The sequence below is a fragment of the Phaethon lepturus genome, unplaced genomic scaffold (assembly GCF_000687285.1).
Source record: "Phaethon lepturus isolate BGI_N335 unplaced genomic scaffold, ASM68728v1 scaffold13129, whole genome shotgun sequence".
In the NCBI taxonomy this organism is placed as follows: domain Eukaryota; kingdom Metazoa; phylum Chordata; class Aves; order Phaethontiformes; family Phaethontidae; genus Phaethon; species Phaethon lepturus.
Window position 1 is genome coordinate 24,912 of NW_010561276.1, and position 16,713 is coordinate 41,624.

At 41.2% G+C, this 16,713-nt stretch overlaps 1 protein-coding gene across 1 annotated transcript in view; it reads right to left on the minus strand.

Moving 5' to 3' along the window:
* Nucleotides 1-233: 233 nt before the first annotated feature.
* Nucleotides 234-16,713, minus strand: part of LOC104626129 (uncharacterized protein FLJ43738) — a 32,664-nt gene continuing 16,184 nt past the window's right edge. The window contains exons 5-14 of the mRNA XM_010293965.1: nt 15,742-16,631; nt 14,573-14,767; nt 13,045-13,167; nt 11,565-11,862; nt 9,568-9,732; nt 8,596-8,808; nt 5,893-6,031; nt 4,711-4,892; nt 1,610-1,806; nt 234-372 (exon numbers count right to left, since the gene is read on the minus strand). Of these exons, the coding sequence (XP_010292267.1) occupies nt 234-372; nt 1,610-1,806; nt 4,711-4,892; nt 5,893-6,031; nt 8,596-8,808; nt 9,568-9,732; nt 11,565-11,862; nt 13,045-13,167; nt 14,573-14,767; nt 15,742-16,631 (2,541 nt within the window). The remainder of the gene's footprint in view (nt 373-1,609; nt 1,807-4,710; nt 4,893-5,892; nt 6,032-8,595; nt 8,809-9,567; nt 9,733-11,564; nt 11,863-13,044; nt 13,168-14,572; nt 14,768-15,741; nt 16,632-16,713) is intronic.

Consider the following 16,713-nt stretch of genomic DNA (forward strand, 5'->3'; position numbering starts at 1 on the left):
CAGTAGATTTTTCCATGAGCATTATTCAGACTTGATGACAGTTTACACATTTTTTTCCCCCTACACTCTTGCTAACCCTCGAACAGAATTTAGCTACTTCTTAACTCCCTCCAAGGTTGGTTTTATCCAGCAACACGTTTCAACAGTGTCCCTGTACTTGCTTTTGGGAATTTCTTGCGGGCTGGATTTCAGTAGGAAGGCAGGTACTTTGGGTCACAGGGACGTATTACCCATTACCTGCTGTTCGTCGAGTGTTTTCTGTTTAGCAAGTTACCTGTATCCAGAACAACTTCATTCTCGCGTATCGTTCTGGAGAGGGTCTGCCTGATGTGTGAGGATGGTGGTGCGTCCTTCTCTGGCAGATTGTTCCGTCTGGAAAACAAATGCATGTTTATAGCAAAGTAACCTGGAATGAAAAAGGACTTAATTAAGCTGTATCTCTTTATCTACAAATTCCTAATGAATAGAGTTACAATTTTTCAAAGATGTTTACTAAACACCACTGAATCTGTAAAATAATTTACTAATAGCCAATGAGCTGGCTACCTTTATCAAGTTACTATGACTGTTACTTCATTCTTGTTGCTCAACAGCTCTTAGGAGAAGTGTGATTTGAACAAGGAATTGTGATCATCAGGTGCTGCACAGTTCATTTAAAGATTGGTGTGGGCTCTGGCAAAATTTCCTAACAGCTTGGTAGGTAACACAGAGTAATTTTGTTAGCTAGTGCCCTGTTTTCTTGGAGCTGCAGCTCTACCTTGCCTTTGGAAGAGAGAGACCAGCTATGATGCAACAAATTTAGTGTTCAGCCGAGTAAAACACCGGGTTCAACACAGGAGCTAATGAATCATCAGTTCACAAGTTGACACTCAAGAGGCTAAAGTGACCTTGTTAAGCACGATTTATATCTAGCATGGGATTCTGAAAGATTACACTTCTGCAAGCACTGAATAATTAAATGAAGCAGAGCAGTATCTTAGAGGATGTGATGGCATGACAGCAAAGTGAGGGCCAGAACTCGTCTCCCACAATAAAGAACAAAATACCAATTAAACCACTCTACATTGCTCCGCATGTAATTGAGAGAGTAACTTTAAGTTTCCTGTTTATGCCAAATTTGCTGTCTGATACAGTTTAATTCAGAAAGTTCAAATAACATGAAATTTCTTCAAATTTCTAGCAGTTTAACTGGAAAGGTAAAAATTGCTCTTCAAGAAGTAGATTTATGCTTCTTGGATTAGAAATGCTGCAGCCTACGTTCTCCACTGTAAGGCCAGGCATGCGGCTGAAGTGTCGGCGTCTCTGACAGCACTGTGGAAAGCGCAACCTGTGAACGTGTAGGTAATACATAGTGACACCCAGGGCCAATGTTTACTGGTGGCAACCCTCATTCCTTAATTCTGGAGTTTGGACTTGAAAGGGAGACCTCCCAAGACTGCCAAGTTGCCCAGTATAATTGGTTTGTTTCCTTGGGATACACCCGAAAAATGTAATTTATCATCAACCTAGTAATTTATTATTACAATGTCTGCATACTGTAACTCTGACACACACCACATAGAATGACGTGGGCCCACTTCTGCTGTTTCTAGCAATTAGGTTGTCTTACTTGAAATCTGCACCTTGGAGTTTTTCAAATGTCTCACGCTCTCTGTTGTGCCAGGGGATGACGTTCTTGCGCCACTTCAAGCTGTGCCGGTCAGCAGGCGCTGGTACAAAGCCACTGGTGATGCTCCTCTTTCCTGGGATGACATTCGAACCGCTGTCACAGGGTTGGTTGTCCAACACTGGCAGGGCTGGGGGAGGCTAGGACAAGAAAATAGCGACTTCAGGTGCTCAGCTGGCTAGGCTTTAAAAGAAGAGATGAGGTATGTCTGCCCGTGAAGGAAGTTGTGGGTGCCTTTGAGCTCCAAGGTGAGGCAAATTTTAAATGCCTAGATTCCCCAGAACATGGACAAGAAAATGAAGGCTGATGCTGCATTATTGCTTATTATTCTTATGTCACGTCTCACAGCTGAAGATGCCCCTGCTCAGTGCAGGGGGGTGGACTAGACAGCCTTTAAAGGTGTCTTCCGCCCCAAACTCTTCTATGATTTCCCTCACAGGCAAGCTACAACTGCGCACAGCTAAAAGCATGCGTGACAAACTCATATGGTCTTACAAGCCTGCGTTTGAGATCATACTTTTTTTTTTATTATTTGTTTCTTTAAAAAGAAGTCATTATGTGCAACCTTTATGCTTCAAAAACCTTTAAGATACAAATCACAAACTGATTCCTAGTGTTAAGCCAAAAAAACACAAAACCACCACCAAAACCCTCAAACAAACAAACCAAACCCACCCACAAAAGCACAAGTGGCAGATTAGTCAGTAAAGGCTCCTCCAGCTCGGAGGTGTCCACAGAGGTGTCATACAGCCCTCAGGTGGTTTGCTTGCCTAACGAGTAGAAATATTTAGCAGAAAATGTCCAGTAATCAAACAGCTGGGCCAGGCACGATCTGAGAGACCAAATATACCCAGAAGCATGATGTGACCACGAGAAGTAACACACTGGGTCAGATTACACCCAGAGGAGGGTAAATAAAGCACATGGTTTGAGAGACGGCCCAGCATCTGAAGCAGGTACAGGAAGCCTGGATTAAAATAAAAACGTCCACACTTGCTTTTATAGCAAAAAGTAAGTCCTGTTTGTTAGGGACACAGAGCCTGCACCTGGGAAGAGGCTGTTTCCAGCTATGCACAAAGACCAGCTGGTGTCTGTCACGAGCCGGCGCACAGCTGGGCCCCAGCGCAGCGGGATGCGCAACGAGACCTTGGGAAGGGCGGTCGGAGCACCCGAGGGATAGTCCGCGTGATCCCTCCGTGTGCCGGCAACACCCAGACGTGTACGGATGATACGACCTTTCATCAGAGCGCCAGGGATCCCAGTCGGGAAGACAGGGAGGGGAATTACACTGCTTATGCGGGGTGGAGGAAAACCCGCAGCACGCACTTGGCAAGCAGCTCTAGGCTGCTACAGCTAAGAAGATTTAAAAAAAAAAAAAAAAAAAAATCGGGTGAAGGAGGTGGTGATCATAGAGAGGCAAATCAGTAGGAAACACAATAGCATAAGAATCAGCAGATAATAGAAGGCAATGGCACTAAGCCAGCTCTTGGAGCTGAGGTACTGTCTTCGCCAGTCTGAAAACACCCTTACATAAAAATAAGCAGAACATAAATGATGAAAAAAAATAAATAAAGTCTGCCTGTTTGTTTAATATATCCATCTTGCTTAAATCCGATATTCCTTCAGCCAGGCACGTCATCCGGCACAGGTGTTTTCTTTCTTTTTCTGTCAGAGGAAAAACACTGTACTGGAAAAGGAGGCTAGCTTGGAAATTATTAAAAACAACAAGAAAAAACACTTTTTTTTTCCTTTTTTTTTTTAAATCTTTCTTTCTTCCAAAGCAGACCCTTGGAAGTTAATGCACATAACCTCTCCTTTTAAAGGGATGTTTTTGCAAAGGAGTAGCCAATTTTGTGAGGCAAGACAGCAATGTCTTCCTACGGGCAGAAGCCTTGCAAAATGTGTTCAAGAAACTTGCACTATGAGGGTCAAGTCTGACTGATTGCCGTAAGTACAGTATGTCATGAAGTGCAAGCTGTACACTAGCTAATACACATATGAGTATTTATACACAATCTAGCAACAAAGGCTGCACATTGGAATTACAGGGACCAGGCAAAGAGTCCAAGATGGACGAGTTTCATAGCTTGAACAGCCAAATCAAAACAGAAGGCCAAGCACAGAGAGCACAAAGCGACAGTCAGTTCAAAGCCTGACGCTGTAAGCTGAGGTGGCCAGGAGCTTGCTGCTGAGTGTCCATTTAATACAAGGACTGGCACTCAGAATATTAAAAAAAAAAAAAGAAGAAAAAAACGGTGGGTGGGAGTGAGTTGGCCTCAAAGGTTTAACTCTGCTTTTGTTACCAACATTCTTGTAGCTCCTGTGTTTGTTTTGCTAGAGCATTTGTAGCCCACAGCAAGCTTCAGTCCCTTTGATCAAAATCAGCTTTAAAAGCACGCTCAGGCTTTGGGTCAGTCATTTGGATGCGAGCGCTGACCATGGTTCAGCCAACAAAAGAACGGTTAGGTGCAGGCCACCCATACAGCTTTTCATATTAATGAGTCTCGCAAAGTGGGGTGGCTGCGCGGGATTTTGCAGCAACCGGCTGAAGTGCAGCGCTCAGGAAGTCTATACAGCACTATGGTAATCGAGAGAGCACAGGGTGAGGCGTTTGGCAGCTAGTCTATAGAGCGCCTCGACCCCCACATTTCATTAGGGGACATTACAATTTCTTTTAGAGCTGCTGAGCCAGCTGGCCAAAAACCGTTCTTCTTTTCTCATCTACTGCATGCTGACAGGCAAGTTAGTTAATAGAACAGAAATCCTCCCCATTATCTCTGAGCATCAAAGCAAAGAACTAAAAAAAAGCCAAACTTTATAAAACAAACTTATTTTGTGCCCTAGCTAACATATTTTTCTAAGAGCTTTGTAAGATTGAGTCAACCAGTGCTATCAACATCAATTTTAACAAATATTTTTACTTCCAAAAAGTAATGTGCTAACTTGAGAGAGTCACACATTATCACCTCCACAAAGGGCAGGGCAGCTGTTGCTGCGTGAAGGTAGGTGCCAGGGTTGGTTGCCCAAAGACAGTTACCCTTTACCTTCAGAACTGGGCCTGCCTTCCCGAGTGAGAATTTCAGAGGCTCATCCTTAGGAAGTCCTTGGAGCTTCTGCAGCTGAAACCTGGCTCTTGGCCCACGTGTGGGTAACTCAGCTGCTGTGGAGCGCCGATGAGCTTTCGGCTTGGTATCATCAAGCGTAGTTTGCAGAATCTGCTTAGCGTCTTCACGAGGCCAACAACAGAAAAAAACAGGCAACAGAAACCAATTAGATGGAAGAGGTAAGTTTTGGCTGCTTGAACAAAAAAAACAAACAAAAAAGTAAACTAGGCTAAAAGCCTCTATTGCCATTCACAGAAGGATTCAACTAGAACAAATGATACAGGTGTTGGAATAATGGCTAGTGCCCACAAAGAAAATCCACTGTCCTGTAGGGCTCCCTAAAACACACATGAAAGCAGAATTGGTCCTGACTGCTTCCAAAAGCATTTCTCTGTACGAAGCACTTGAGAAGAGCTGCACTGAGTGATTTGCAAGTTACAGGGTAATGTGCAGCAAAGAAGTTGTAGAAGATGAAAGATTCTAGCAACCACAATAAATCTATTATTTTCTGCTTGTAAACGTTCCAGTGAATCTCAGATGGTTCTGGGCAAAAAGAAACACATGGCAAACTTTTCAAGATACCGTTTCATAATGAAGTACAACCTTGTCTTTTCCTGTTTGTGTGAGAACACGAGGTTATCACACTGACCACCTCACCAAGGCACACTACAGGCCGCTGTGACCGTGCAGATTTAACTGGCTCATCTCAGCTGCCCCTCTATCTGGTGTTGCTGACAGTCTGTGGGGGAGCTTTTGTCTGACCTTGGTAACAACAAAAGCTGTTTGTGGTGAAGGAAGATCAGGCAGCCAACGGAGCCAGCTTTACAGAATAACATGCCAGGAAGGATCTATACCCCTCTGACGTATTTTACTACAGGCAAAGGAACCAAGGCTAAGTCGTCAGGTAAATGGAGGGGTAAAACTGGAGTATGGCCAAGCTCTTACTCCCCAAGATGCCTCATTTGCTAGAGTACAAGCAGTTTTGCTGTACATGGATCTCCTCACTAAACCTCTTTGCATTCAAATCCCCTTCCTTGATGGCAGAACCGAACAAGCTTTGGGACCGTCTGACAGAGCGTCAAGTTAAAAGCTAATTTCAGTTAATTTTAACAGATCCGTTACCACTCCATGGGGCTGCTGTCATGAAGAGCTCAGGTGGCTTCTTGTAAAGATCAAAATCAATGTGTCGTTTGTCCCAGCTCCATCTGTCTCGTGACAGCACTGGCTCCAGGTTAGCATGCAGAGCATTCTCCTGCCATTTCTAAATGAAAATTGAATCCCTTTAAGAAGACAGGCCAAAATCACCAGGGAGGAGTCACAAAAAAGTAAGAAGTCAGCCAGATTACTGGGTAGCGATCTAACAACCACCATAATAGGACCTCACCAAAGTCCAAACTGCGCTAGACAACACTATTTCTCTCTGTAGATAGTCTTTCCATTTGTTATGTTTGATAGGCATGAATTAGAACAAAAATCCATTTCACGAGCAAGCTCCTGATACTCAAGTACTGAGCTGTTATCTAACATACAGGCACTTACAGTATACTTGAGAAATACCTGGCAGGGGATTCAATTTCATATTTATGCCACATTTCTCTGCAGCAATACATGGGGTCTGATGCACTTTCCTGTATTTCATACACAGCTGCTAAACTCACAGGAGAACGTGGACCATCCCTCTCGTCCATGTGACTCCGTGTCAGTACGCTCCTCTGCACAACGAGGCTGTGAGAGGACAGAGCCAGTCCAAAACCTAACTAGTTATTTATCGTATCCCAGCGGTAAGAAGTGGACTAGCTGTACAGAACTGCTAGAGCAGTGAGAGATGTACCATCTCAAGGATAATCTTAAAGCATAGTGCTTTTAGAAAGCAGAAGTTGTCCTAGTGCTTCTAAAAACAAGGTCTTTGGTATTAAACTTTTGGGGCCAAGAGCCCAGGCGTCCCAAGAAAGCAGGGAAGAGAAGCAGCATGTGCACTGGAATCATGGCAGGAATATTCATCATCACAATTGCGAGACAGAGTTCAGCTTTTTGTGGTCCTCCGACTACCCACCGCTGAAGTACCAGTTAGGTTTTTCCAGACAAAACTATCCTTCCTAAGCTACAAACTGACCCCCACTGTCTGTTGTTAGCCCTGTAACTGCACAGTTTTAGGTAAAACAGTGAAAGTAAAGGATAGCTGAGTCAGTGCAGAAACTGTATGGAGATATTTTAGGAAACCAGAAAAACTCCAAGAACGTTTTTGCCTCCCAAGGGATGGGGTTACAAAAGATGGTCAAATTCTCTGTTTGAGAAGAAAAGCAGAAATGGTTAAAGCAGCAGCGTATCAAAACCAGGCTGCTTCAGAATGGGATACTAACACTTTTCTGCTTTTGTTCCACCTTTCAGGTAAAATGAATGGTTAAGTTCAGAATCAACCTCCAGCACCCAATATAATGCTGGTCATGCCCGTGAGGTCCCTGCTGGAGCAGAAGAAGCTCTCACAGCTCCCTGGCCAGCGTTCGTGCTGCACAGCTACCGGTACTGCCAGGCCACACTTCGTGTCGTTCAGGGTAAGATGTCGGCCCTCTTCCCCTCTCTCTTCCCATCAGGAGGTGCCAATGGTCAATACAACATGCTAATCGACTGCTGCTCCCACACCAAACATCAGAGTCCCCCATTTATTTCAGTTCAGTAACTCTGGTGTCAAGCATCAGTTGCTGCACTATAAGCCTGATGACCCTTTTTCAGCTTGTCAGTTTTGATCCTGTACTGCCTAGTTTCCTCCTCTTTTTTATCTCTTCGGCAAAAGGCACCAGCAACTATACTGTACTGGCTGGCTTCTGTTACTCTTGGTCAGTGAATCTTCTCTGCTCCTTCGTGAGAAGATACATTCTCCAGCATCATGGAGAACCATGCTTGGTATTTACTAACCATTTCACTTCAGGTATACTCTAACCTTTTTGAGAAATTACTTTAATTTGTATGAAAAAAAGCGCCTGAAAATTAAATTAACATGTACACATTCTTGCAAGATAGGATACTGAGCCCCCAAGCATTCAGTTTGTTCCACTCTTGTGTTGTGACTGTGTTCAATTAAATTTGGTCAAATTTACTCATCCTGCACAAAAACCCACATGTTCTATTCCCTTTATTTCCTCATCTTGCCAATTCTAGTAACATCCAAATCTTCCTCCTAATGGCAGACCACATGTGTTTGATTGTACTCAGTGCTGAAGACTGTTCAAAACAGGGAATTGTAAACTAGTCAGGTTGATGATCCAGTAAAATGGCAGAAAACTAGAAGCTAAATAGTAAGGAACGGAGAAGCAAGACAGGACATGGGGCAGGAAGAAACTGATAGAGAATGCAGAGAATTTACACCCCATAAATCTGTAACTACAAACCGTAAATAAAGGAGGAAAAATAAGCAGTGAGGGAATTTGGAAACATGAAGGAAGGCTACAATTAGATTGGCAGCTCATGAAGAACAGCCTGGAACCCATTCATCATGGAATGCAGTATTATGATTTTTCTGACACTAGACCCCACTTGTAAATGTAAAACAAAGCACTCTGTAGTCCATTAATACTATTAATATCCAATCAATATTGGCAAATGGGTTTTCTGTATGTGTTCAGGGTACGATTTGTGTATCCGAACAAAATATCACCTGAGTGAGCTAGATGCTGATGTACCCGCATTGCAAATAGAGGTGTCACCACCAAAAGAGCTGCCTAGGTTGTACCCCTCAAGAGACTTCCATCTGCTAAAGCAGTCTGCCTCTTTCAAGTCTCCCAAAATGCGCCAGTTCACTTTGGATTGTTCATTTAAGTTTTCTGTTACCTCACTTAACTCCTCCAGACGTGCCTTGTCAGGCATATGAGGGTGCAGGTTGCTTTCAATGCTGCTCTTAAATCCAGGAAAGACAAATCCATCAGGTGACAGCCACATACTCTTGGATTTTGCACAGGATTCCTTACAGGCAGCAACCACATCCAGTGGGTCAAATGTGGCTGACAGATACTCATGACAATAAGCGAATATGTTCTTTGGTTCCTACCAAAAAAAAATTTTAAAAAATTTTAAAAAATTTTTTTTGTTAATGTGAATTCCCCTTTGCTAAGAGAGGAGACCATAAGGTACAGAACCAGTATCATTTCTTTCCTTAAGACTGCAAGTAATCATAGATCAAAATTATACAAAATATATAACATTAAATATTAAAAAATGTTTTTAAATTTCATTCTATTATGATCCAGTGATGGATTTAATGACAAGTGGCATAATGGGATCTCTGTAAAATAATTACAGAAAGAAATAACTTTAGTATTATTCGCACAAAAAGAGAATTGTAGTTCCGAACATGAACAGCTTTCACAGAGCTATAGTAATTTCCACTAGCTGATAGGAAAATAGTATTTGTTATTAAGATTCAAGCCAGCCACCCAGACAAAACCAGATAAATGTGATTCTTCAAATGTGTTCTTCAAATCACTTAATACTGCATACGCCAACACTGCGATTACTCGAATTCTCCTGCTCCTAATCGTGTGGGACTGGGGGCTGGCAGTGACCACCTTCGTTATCAAAGTCCACAGTCAAAACGACAGCCCAAGTCATGGAGGTAAGACAACTCGACTACAACGAATGGCATTAAGAGCAGACTTTTACACCAGAGTACCTCTCAGACTGAGATCTTTTTGGATAGCGATCTCCCTTCCTACACACTAACATGGGAGTTACTAGTGTGAAACTACTTAATTCAGCTCTTGCATGCAGCAAGCAAAGATCTTCCAGTCATGTGTCTCGATTCACCTTTGCCATTTCCTGGCGAAGATGCTTCTTTGCAAGTTCCGCAGAATTCAGGCTCTGACAGCTGTAGTTAAAGACAGATTTGCCATCAACAGGAGAAATCCTGAAAATTTCAAACTTTGGCTCTTTTGTCTTTCCTTTGAGTTGGCATACAGCACGAATGTTAGCCTGCAAAGAGAGATTACATCTGCGTTCTGTCTGAACGGGTAATTCAGAGAATACGAAAAAATTACAAGCAGGCAAATGATTCTGTAAACGTTAAAAAAACACTTTAACAAAACAAAAAATAAAACTAAAAATATAATCTAGACATAGATTTATTACCCAACAGCTCTTTGTTAATAAAACACTCCACAGAAGACGATTAAAAAAAGTAGCATCATTTCACCCTCACCTATGACATTCTGCAAGACTAATGGAGTAGACTGGAGGCAAGCGCTCACCAGAGAAGACTTCTACTTACAGATCTAAATAGTTGTTCTGGAGAGCTGATGCTGATTGTCTTCAAACGAAATAAGATTAGTTCTTTCATTTCTATGATTCCATTAACACCCCAGCAAATACAGCGACACGGGAAACACCATTCTCTAGGACTCTTCAAATTTCTCTACTGACAGTGGAATTAAACCCTCATACCTTTTCATTGACTTAAGAATGTCGTTCTACTGCGTTGGTGGTAATTATGGCTTTGAATTCAGAATCCGCCATAATGGGTAATTGCAGCAAGCAAGTAAAATTGTCTTTTGGATGTCACTTCCCTGTGACACCCACTTCCCTTTTTTTTTTTTTTGTTTTTTAATCAAAAAGCCTGAAAAGTTACTTTACCTGCTATTAAAAAAATAATTTCATATTTCTTTTCTATTGAGGACTTCCCAGTTCCTCTATTATCCTCTTGATTTAAAAGCATGTATAAAATGAAAACTGGTTAAAACAAAGGGAGGACTGTTAACTTTATAAAATAACAAAATAACTCTACACTTAATCTATACAGAATGATTAGGCCTAAGAGCTCTGCTGCTCTCATCCTCCTACGATGTTATAAATGCAAGCACCAGGAAGAATTAGTTAAGATAGTCTTCTATTCTAGCGTCATGTAATACTCCTTTATCAACAGACTGACTGAGAGCGGAAATACTTAGGAGTTAAATGTCTTTCAAGATCTCCAAGACAGTACGCTTACACAGGAACACAGATTTCCACATATCAGGCAAAACCTCTTTGTATTAAAATATATACAGGAAAAAAACATTCAGAACTATTCTTCACAAACCACGGGATAGCTAGAGTCCTCAGCTAAGAAATATACTCAAAAAGACCAATTCAGACTCCCAGGAAACACGCAGGATACCCCTTCTTTGATGTCTGTATTAATGGGAAAGGGTTTAATTTCAACTTGTTTTCCCTGAGGCAACAGAAGCGGTAGATGGACACTGGTAACAAGCCAGAAGAGGTTCTAAAATTCTTCACCATTTCCTTAAATGCTCTGTCGGCAACTGCTGGTTTTATTTAGTCAAGAATAAATGCCATTCTGGTTGCCCAAATGCAAGCAGGTCTTTCACACGGCAAGAGAAGAAAGCACTATTTTCACATGAGCTTAGTTGGCTTGGTCCCCCCCCGGAGCATCTGACGCCTGGATCTGAAGCCTGCTTAAGCACAATGGGGGAGCTACGGAGAAGAAAGAGACAAAGAACAATAGGAACCAAACCCAAAAAGAAATTACAAGTCCTTTAAATAATCAGTTTCCTTACCACTCACACAATGTCTCCTCTGTTTACCTGTAAGCACTAGAATTGCTTTGAGAAGCAATTACATTTGCACTTCAACTTTTGCAAAATAAAAATACACTGCACTTTTTTGTAATGTTTGCACAATACCTACAAACATCTCACCAAAAGTTTTTAAGTCTAATGAGTCACTGGTTCAGGAGAAGGAGGTGGTGATTCAGGATATGAAGTTTTGCAACTATTAGACTTGCCTCTCGCACATCGCAAAGTACTCACCTCAACATGGTTTCTCTCAAAAGACATTTTGTCTGCTATGTCTTTCTTGCGCTGCACACACCTTTCATTGTGGTTATCTAACGAAGAGCGTGCTGTCTGTTTCACTCTGCTAACTTTTCCTGGTACTGTATAATCATCAGAGGAAACCAAGAGTAAAGGAGGTTTCTGAGTGAAGAGATCCTCATCAGTTAGGGGAACTCCATACTCGTGACTCAAGACTGTGATCATCACTGCTGAGGGCAGCAGATCCCCACGAACTACATCCCTCAACCTCTTACTGTGACAGAGGTAACTGAGCCTACAAACAGACATCAACATTTTATCAGTTTACAAAAAATTTCACTGCCATCAAATCATTACGTTAATATTACTGTGGAAAAGCTATACAACCTTCTTGAAACATCTCTTTATTGAGAAATTCAGGTCAGTTGATGTATGCTGGTATTTAGCGGCAATAAAGAAGGTTAGCAGTTTAATAAACCTACTAGAAATATTCTAGGAACGCTGCCGGCACCAGATTTAGCTGCAAGTTAACGACCAGTTGCTGAATTTCTCTAGCCTCTGTCTGGAAAGGCAATAAAGCAAAGTCCCTTCATGCACACTGGTTCTAGCGTATGACCCATATTTATGTTGAAAACGCACTAAAATCCATCCTGCCTTACCTCTCTTATGTCTCGTTCTGATCAAATGTCATTCTATATGCTGTTCATGACAACGTTTACCTCACATTTGATTTCATTCACTAAATTTGGCCTGCAAAACCTAGTGTTAACACGAAAGCAGTTCTAAATATATGACAGCTATTGAACACTATACACACACTTTATATACATGCACTTAAATTCAATTCTCAGCCTCTCTCGCTCAGGCCACAGCAGAGGTCATGGAATAAAGTGACTTACCTAATAGCCAAACATAGTATTATGATTCCTTGCTAGAACTGGAATTTTGTGAACTCATCTATCAGATAACTGTTCTTTATTTGGGGAGAGTAACTTTACAAAGTACTGTAAAAGAATTCAATTGTAAAATGACTGCCACAACATTCTTTTCCTACCATTCCTTCTGAACAATACACACAACTGATAAATAACACTAATTTCAAAGTTGCATCAGCGTTAATGGCACAAATGGAGTTTCTATCGGTATGTTAAAAATTAAACCGGCCATTGTGCATATGGATCACGTGCATTAGTTTTTCTACGGTTAAAATTAATTTTCTGGCTAATTCTAGCAGAAGGAAATCTATGAGGAAGCAGCAGTTTCTGCTATGCACACGTTAAACCAGTGACTGACTGCAGCAAACCAAAAAAAACATAGAACGGGAGTTCTACCAGTTAGAGACTGCTCTCGGACACAGTTCACAATCTGTATACGCCAGTGACTAACTTATTTGTGTTTCTCTGCGTAAGTACAGACAGAACAGAATGAGGGTATGGCAAAAAGGCCTAACACCCAACGCCCAGCACGCATAATTCACCCAGCTGGGACGGTGGGTTGCTGAAAAGAGCTGCTGTCTAGGAGGACATTGTCTAGGCCACTTTTAATGACATCACAGCGATGGCCACCAAACACTTTCACATCGTATTCTTTTCCTCGCCACCTCACAGAATAAACATGAAACAAATTACAGATGTGTGAAGAGGCACCCAAGTTACAGGCAGATCATTAGAATGAATGTACTGCAGAACTTTAAGTGTAAAGGCCTGGCTCTTCACTAGCTTAATGAAGTTAAGTTTCATTAGTCATCAGCAAATAAACCGTTCTTGAACTTGAATGGGTCAGCCAACAAGGGGAAACAGACAGGTATACTAAACCAGCCTGCTAGATCAGAGGTGTACTGCATTCGTTTTTCAGCAACTGCCTTGACATACGCAAAATAAAACTTGTAGTAGACGAGTAAGCCATATGTACTATACATTAGTATGTTTACCAAAAAAAAATATGTTTTACCAAAAAGCAAGCATGTGGGAGGGCAAGCGGGAAGGCTGCTACAAGGCTGCGTATTAACAAGAATTTTTTATGAAATCGGATTGATGTCTAGGAGACATTCACTCTTTCTTGCCTCAGGACTAAATTTCCCCATTCATTTCAAATAAGCTTTGCAGGATTTCAGTTCAGAAGTTAAATCTAAACAAGCCAGTCTATTTCTAGCAAGAAAGCAAGTAATCACAGTTAATCTCTACTTTCTAAACCCAAGTTGCTCATATCAAAGATGGATGGTACCTTCTTCCACCTCTCCGTAGAAGTGTCTTATTTTACAAATAAGCAAACAAAAAAACCCACGCACAGATTAGTAAAATGTATACATAGGTAGAGATGTATGCACATAAGACTTCATCCAGTTTCGTTTTCTTTAATCTGTCTCATGAGATGCAATGTCAGAGATGCTTTAAGGCAAACAGCTGTGAATACCTGCATGCTGACAAAGTGAGCAACCTGGCAGAGATCCAGCAATAAATCATGCAACAAAATCCCCAAACAAAAAGCGAGGAACAGGAAACATATTCTCCCAACCCTCACAAACCTCTTCCTTGGGAAAATGGTTTTAGAATTCCCCACTTAGTTCAAGTGACTTTCTGGATCTATCAAGCCCTATTTGGCCTCCTCCTTCACTCCGTCTCTATGAGAACAGAGCAGAGAAGTCAAACCTTCCCAGCTGATGCTTCTGACACCAGAATTTTCTCTTTTTTTAATTTGTATTATATTCAGATATTTTCCAATATACTGTTTTACCGATACACCTCTCTTCTCCTCTTTACAATGTATAAATTCCTGCCCAAACTAAAAGTGGGGTCACCAATGTCCAGTTACCACTACCTCAGCAGCTAGAAAACTGTGTTCTTCTATCTTACCACATCTGATCTAAAATCTGAATTACCCATCAGGCCCACAGGCTGCTTTCATCACAGAAAAGATCTTCAAGAGTATTATTTTTTGTATCAAATATTCACTCTACTAACATTTCAGTTCTTAATTTCTGGACTATGAATCTGGACGAGTCATACCTGGACAAGGCTTGGAAACATGCCCAAGGAATCATACCTCTGACATAAAGCAGAGGTTCTTTTGTTATAGTGAAGAGGGGCTTACAGAGGCGGAAATGATAAAAGATAGCTTCCAGGTCTGTATACAGGCGTCGACGGAAAGACAGTTGTGAGTTATATAGTATTTCCAGTTGTCCATCTTCACGTCTGTACGTCCTGTAACAAATGACAAGGTTAAAACACTCAGCCCCGTATCTCAGGTTTCCTCAGTTCCGCAGTTAATGGAATTAATGCTTTGCTTTTGTCCTTTAGATGGAACCTCTCAGTCCATGGCCTTCACATCAACTGTTCTAAAGAATTATTTTGGACAAAATTACAAAGAAAATATCAAAACTGATGACATAACTGAGTTGCGTATGTTATCTTTTTACGTCACATGGCAAACATCTGAAAGGAAGCTCACCTCTGTTTCATCAGTGTTGTGCCCCTTACCAGCCTTATTGTAGCTATAAAACTACTACATAAATATTTCTACTACAAATACTAAAATTCATACTGCAGCAGTAAAACAAAGCTTCAGTTTAGGTTACAGGTGAGCACTGACAAGAGACAACTTTTTATGCAGTAGATTATTTCAGTAACTGCAATGAAGTTACTTGCATTAAAAACAAAAAAAAAATCAAACAAAACAACAAACCACCACAGAAAAGCTATAACAACATGCTACACTGCTGGCAAACGTATCCATTATTTTTGAAACATGACATTTGAGGGAGATATACACTTCAAATTTGTCACATTTTCCCCTAAACTCAAAGGAAGAAACAGCATCCTCATGGTGACTATTTTCTTTTTAGATCTCATTGAGTATTTTTTGTTATTATTTAGAATTGGCATATTATAGTGTTGTTTCCGCAAACCAAGTAGCAGCTTAACAAAAAAAGTACATGTTGCCATCCTTCTCATTTTAACTTTACACGGATGGTCTATATGGTAATGTGATAAAGATGAGAAGATTATGCCTCAAGTAAAGCAGCCACTGGGACTTATATCCACTAAAACCACACAGAAAACATCAGCTAGGTACTTGCCCATATATCTTTGTACAGAAAGGGATGGGGGAAGTGTAAATCAAATTAAAATCTCTGAATCTGAGGAAATAACTGATGAAAAACCTCAAGCTCTCTTACCTTTCAAAGTGTTTATCCCAGAGTTTCTTGATTGCTTTGTCTTTTAATCCCTCCAAGACAAAGAGATGAGTTGCTCCATCCAGTAAGTGAAAACCAGTAACAATATCCAACTCGGAAACTTTCTCAAGTGTAGTTTTCAGTTTTAATGCAGCAAGAGCCATTCCAATTAAGTGTGCAGGATAGCAGTCCAGCTGGAGGGCTTTAGCATTGATTTCTGTAATCTCTTCCACCAAATCATGTAGTAATGATGAATTCTTGTAGTCAAAAATGTAGATTATACAACCATACGGGCAATCTTTGACTTGAGCATCAGCAATTTCTGCATGCATTCCCAATGGCACAGCTATTTCCACTCTTACTTTCAAAAGCGAGTCTGATTCTAGATAATGTCCCCCGGGTAGCAGGGAAGGACTACCCACTGACTCTGTTATTTTCTCATTTTTCTCCTCCTCATGGAGAGCAGCTCTATTTGGAGCTGAACAGTTACGGATGGGAGCACTGATACTCAAGTACTTTCTACCCAACAATAAATCAGTTAGACTGACTTTAGCTACCCCATGCGGATGCCACACTTCATTCTTCATAAAAGAATTATAGATGACAGATTCGCAAGCAAGGAAGCTCACCTTACCCAATTTTTCATCAGCTTCATCCTCCCCAAACAGACATGGCTTTTTTGTGTTGTTTTCCATGTTTCTATCCCGGTCGTGAACTTCAATCTCCAAAGGTGGACCTCTAAGATACCTCTGTAATTCCCCAGGTTTCATTGTCCCTGTTAGAAGTACGTTAACATCCTTAAAGTAGACATGAGTTCCATGGATTTGTCCATGCGTTCGATGAGGTGGGAAGTTGTGAAATTTGTATTTGCAGTAGGTGGGAACACACAATCTCTAAAGAATAAAAATCGGGGAGAAACAGCTATTGGTAGTGTTAAATTTTTTCCTTTTCATTTGTAACCCCACAGAACAATCA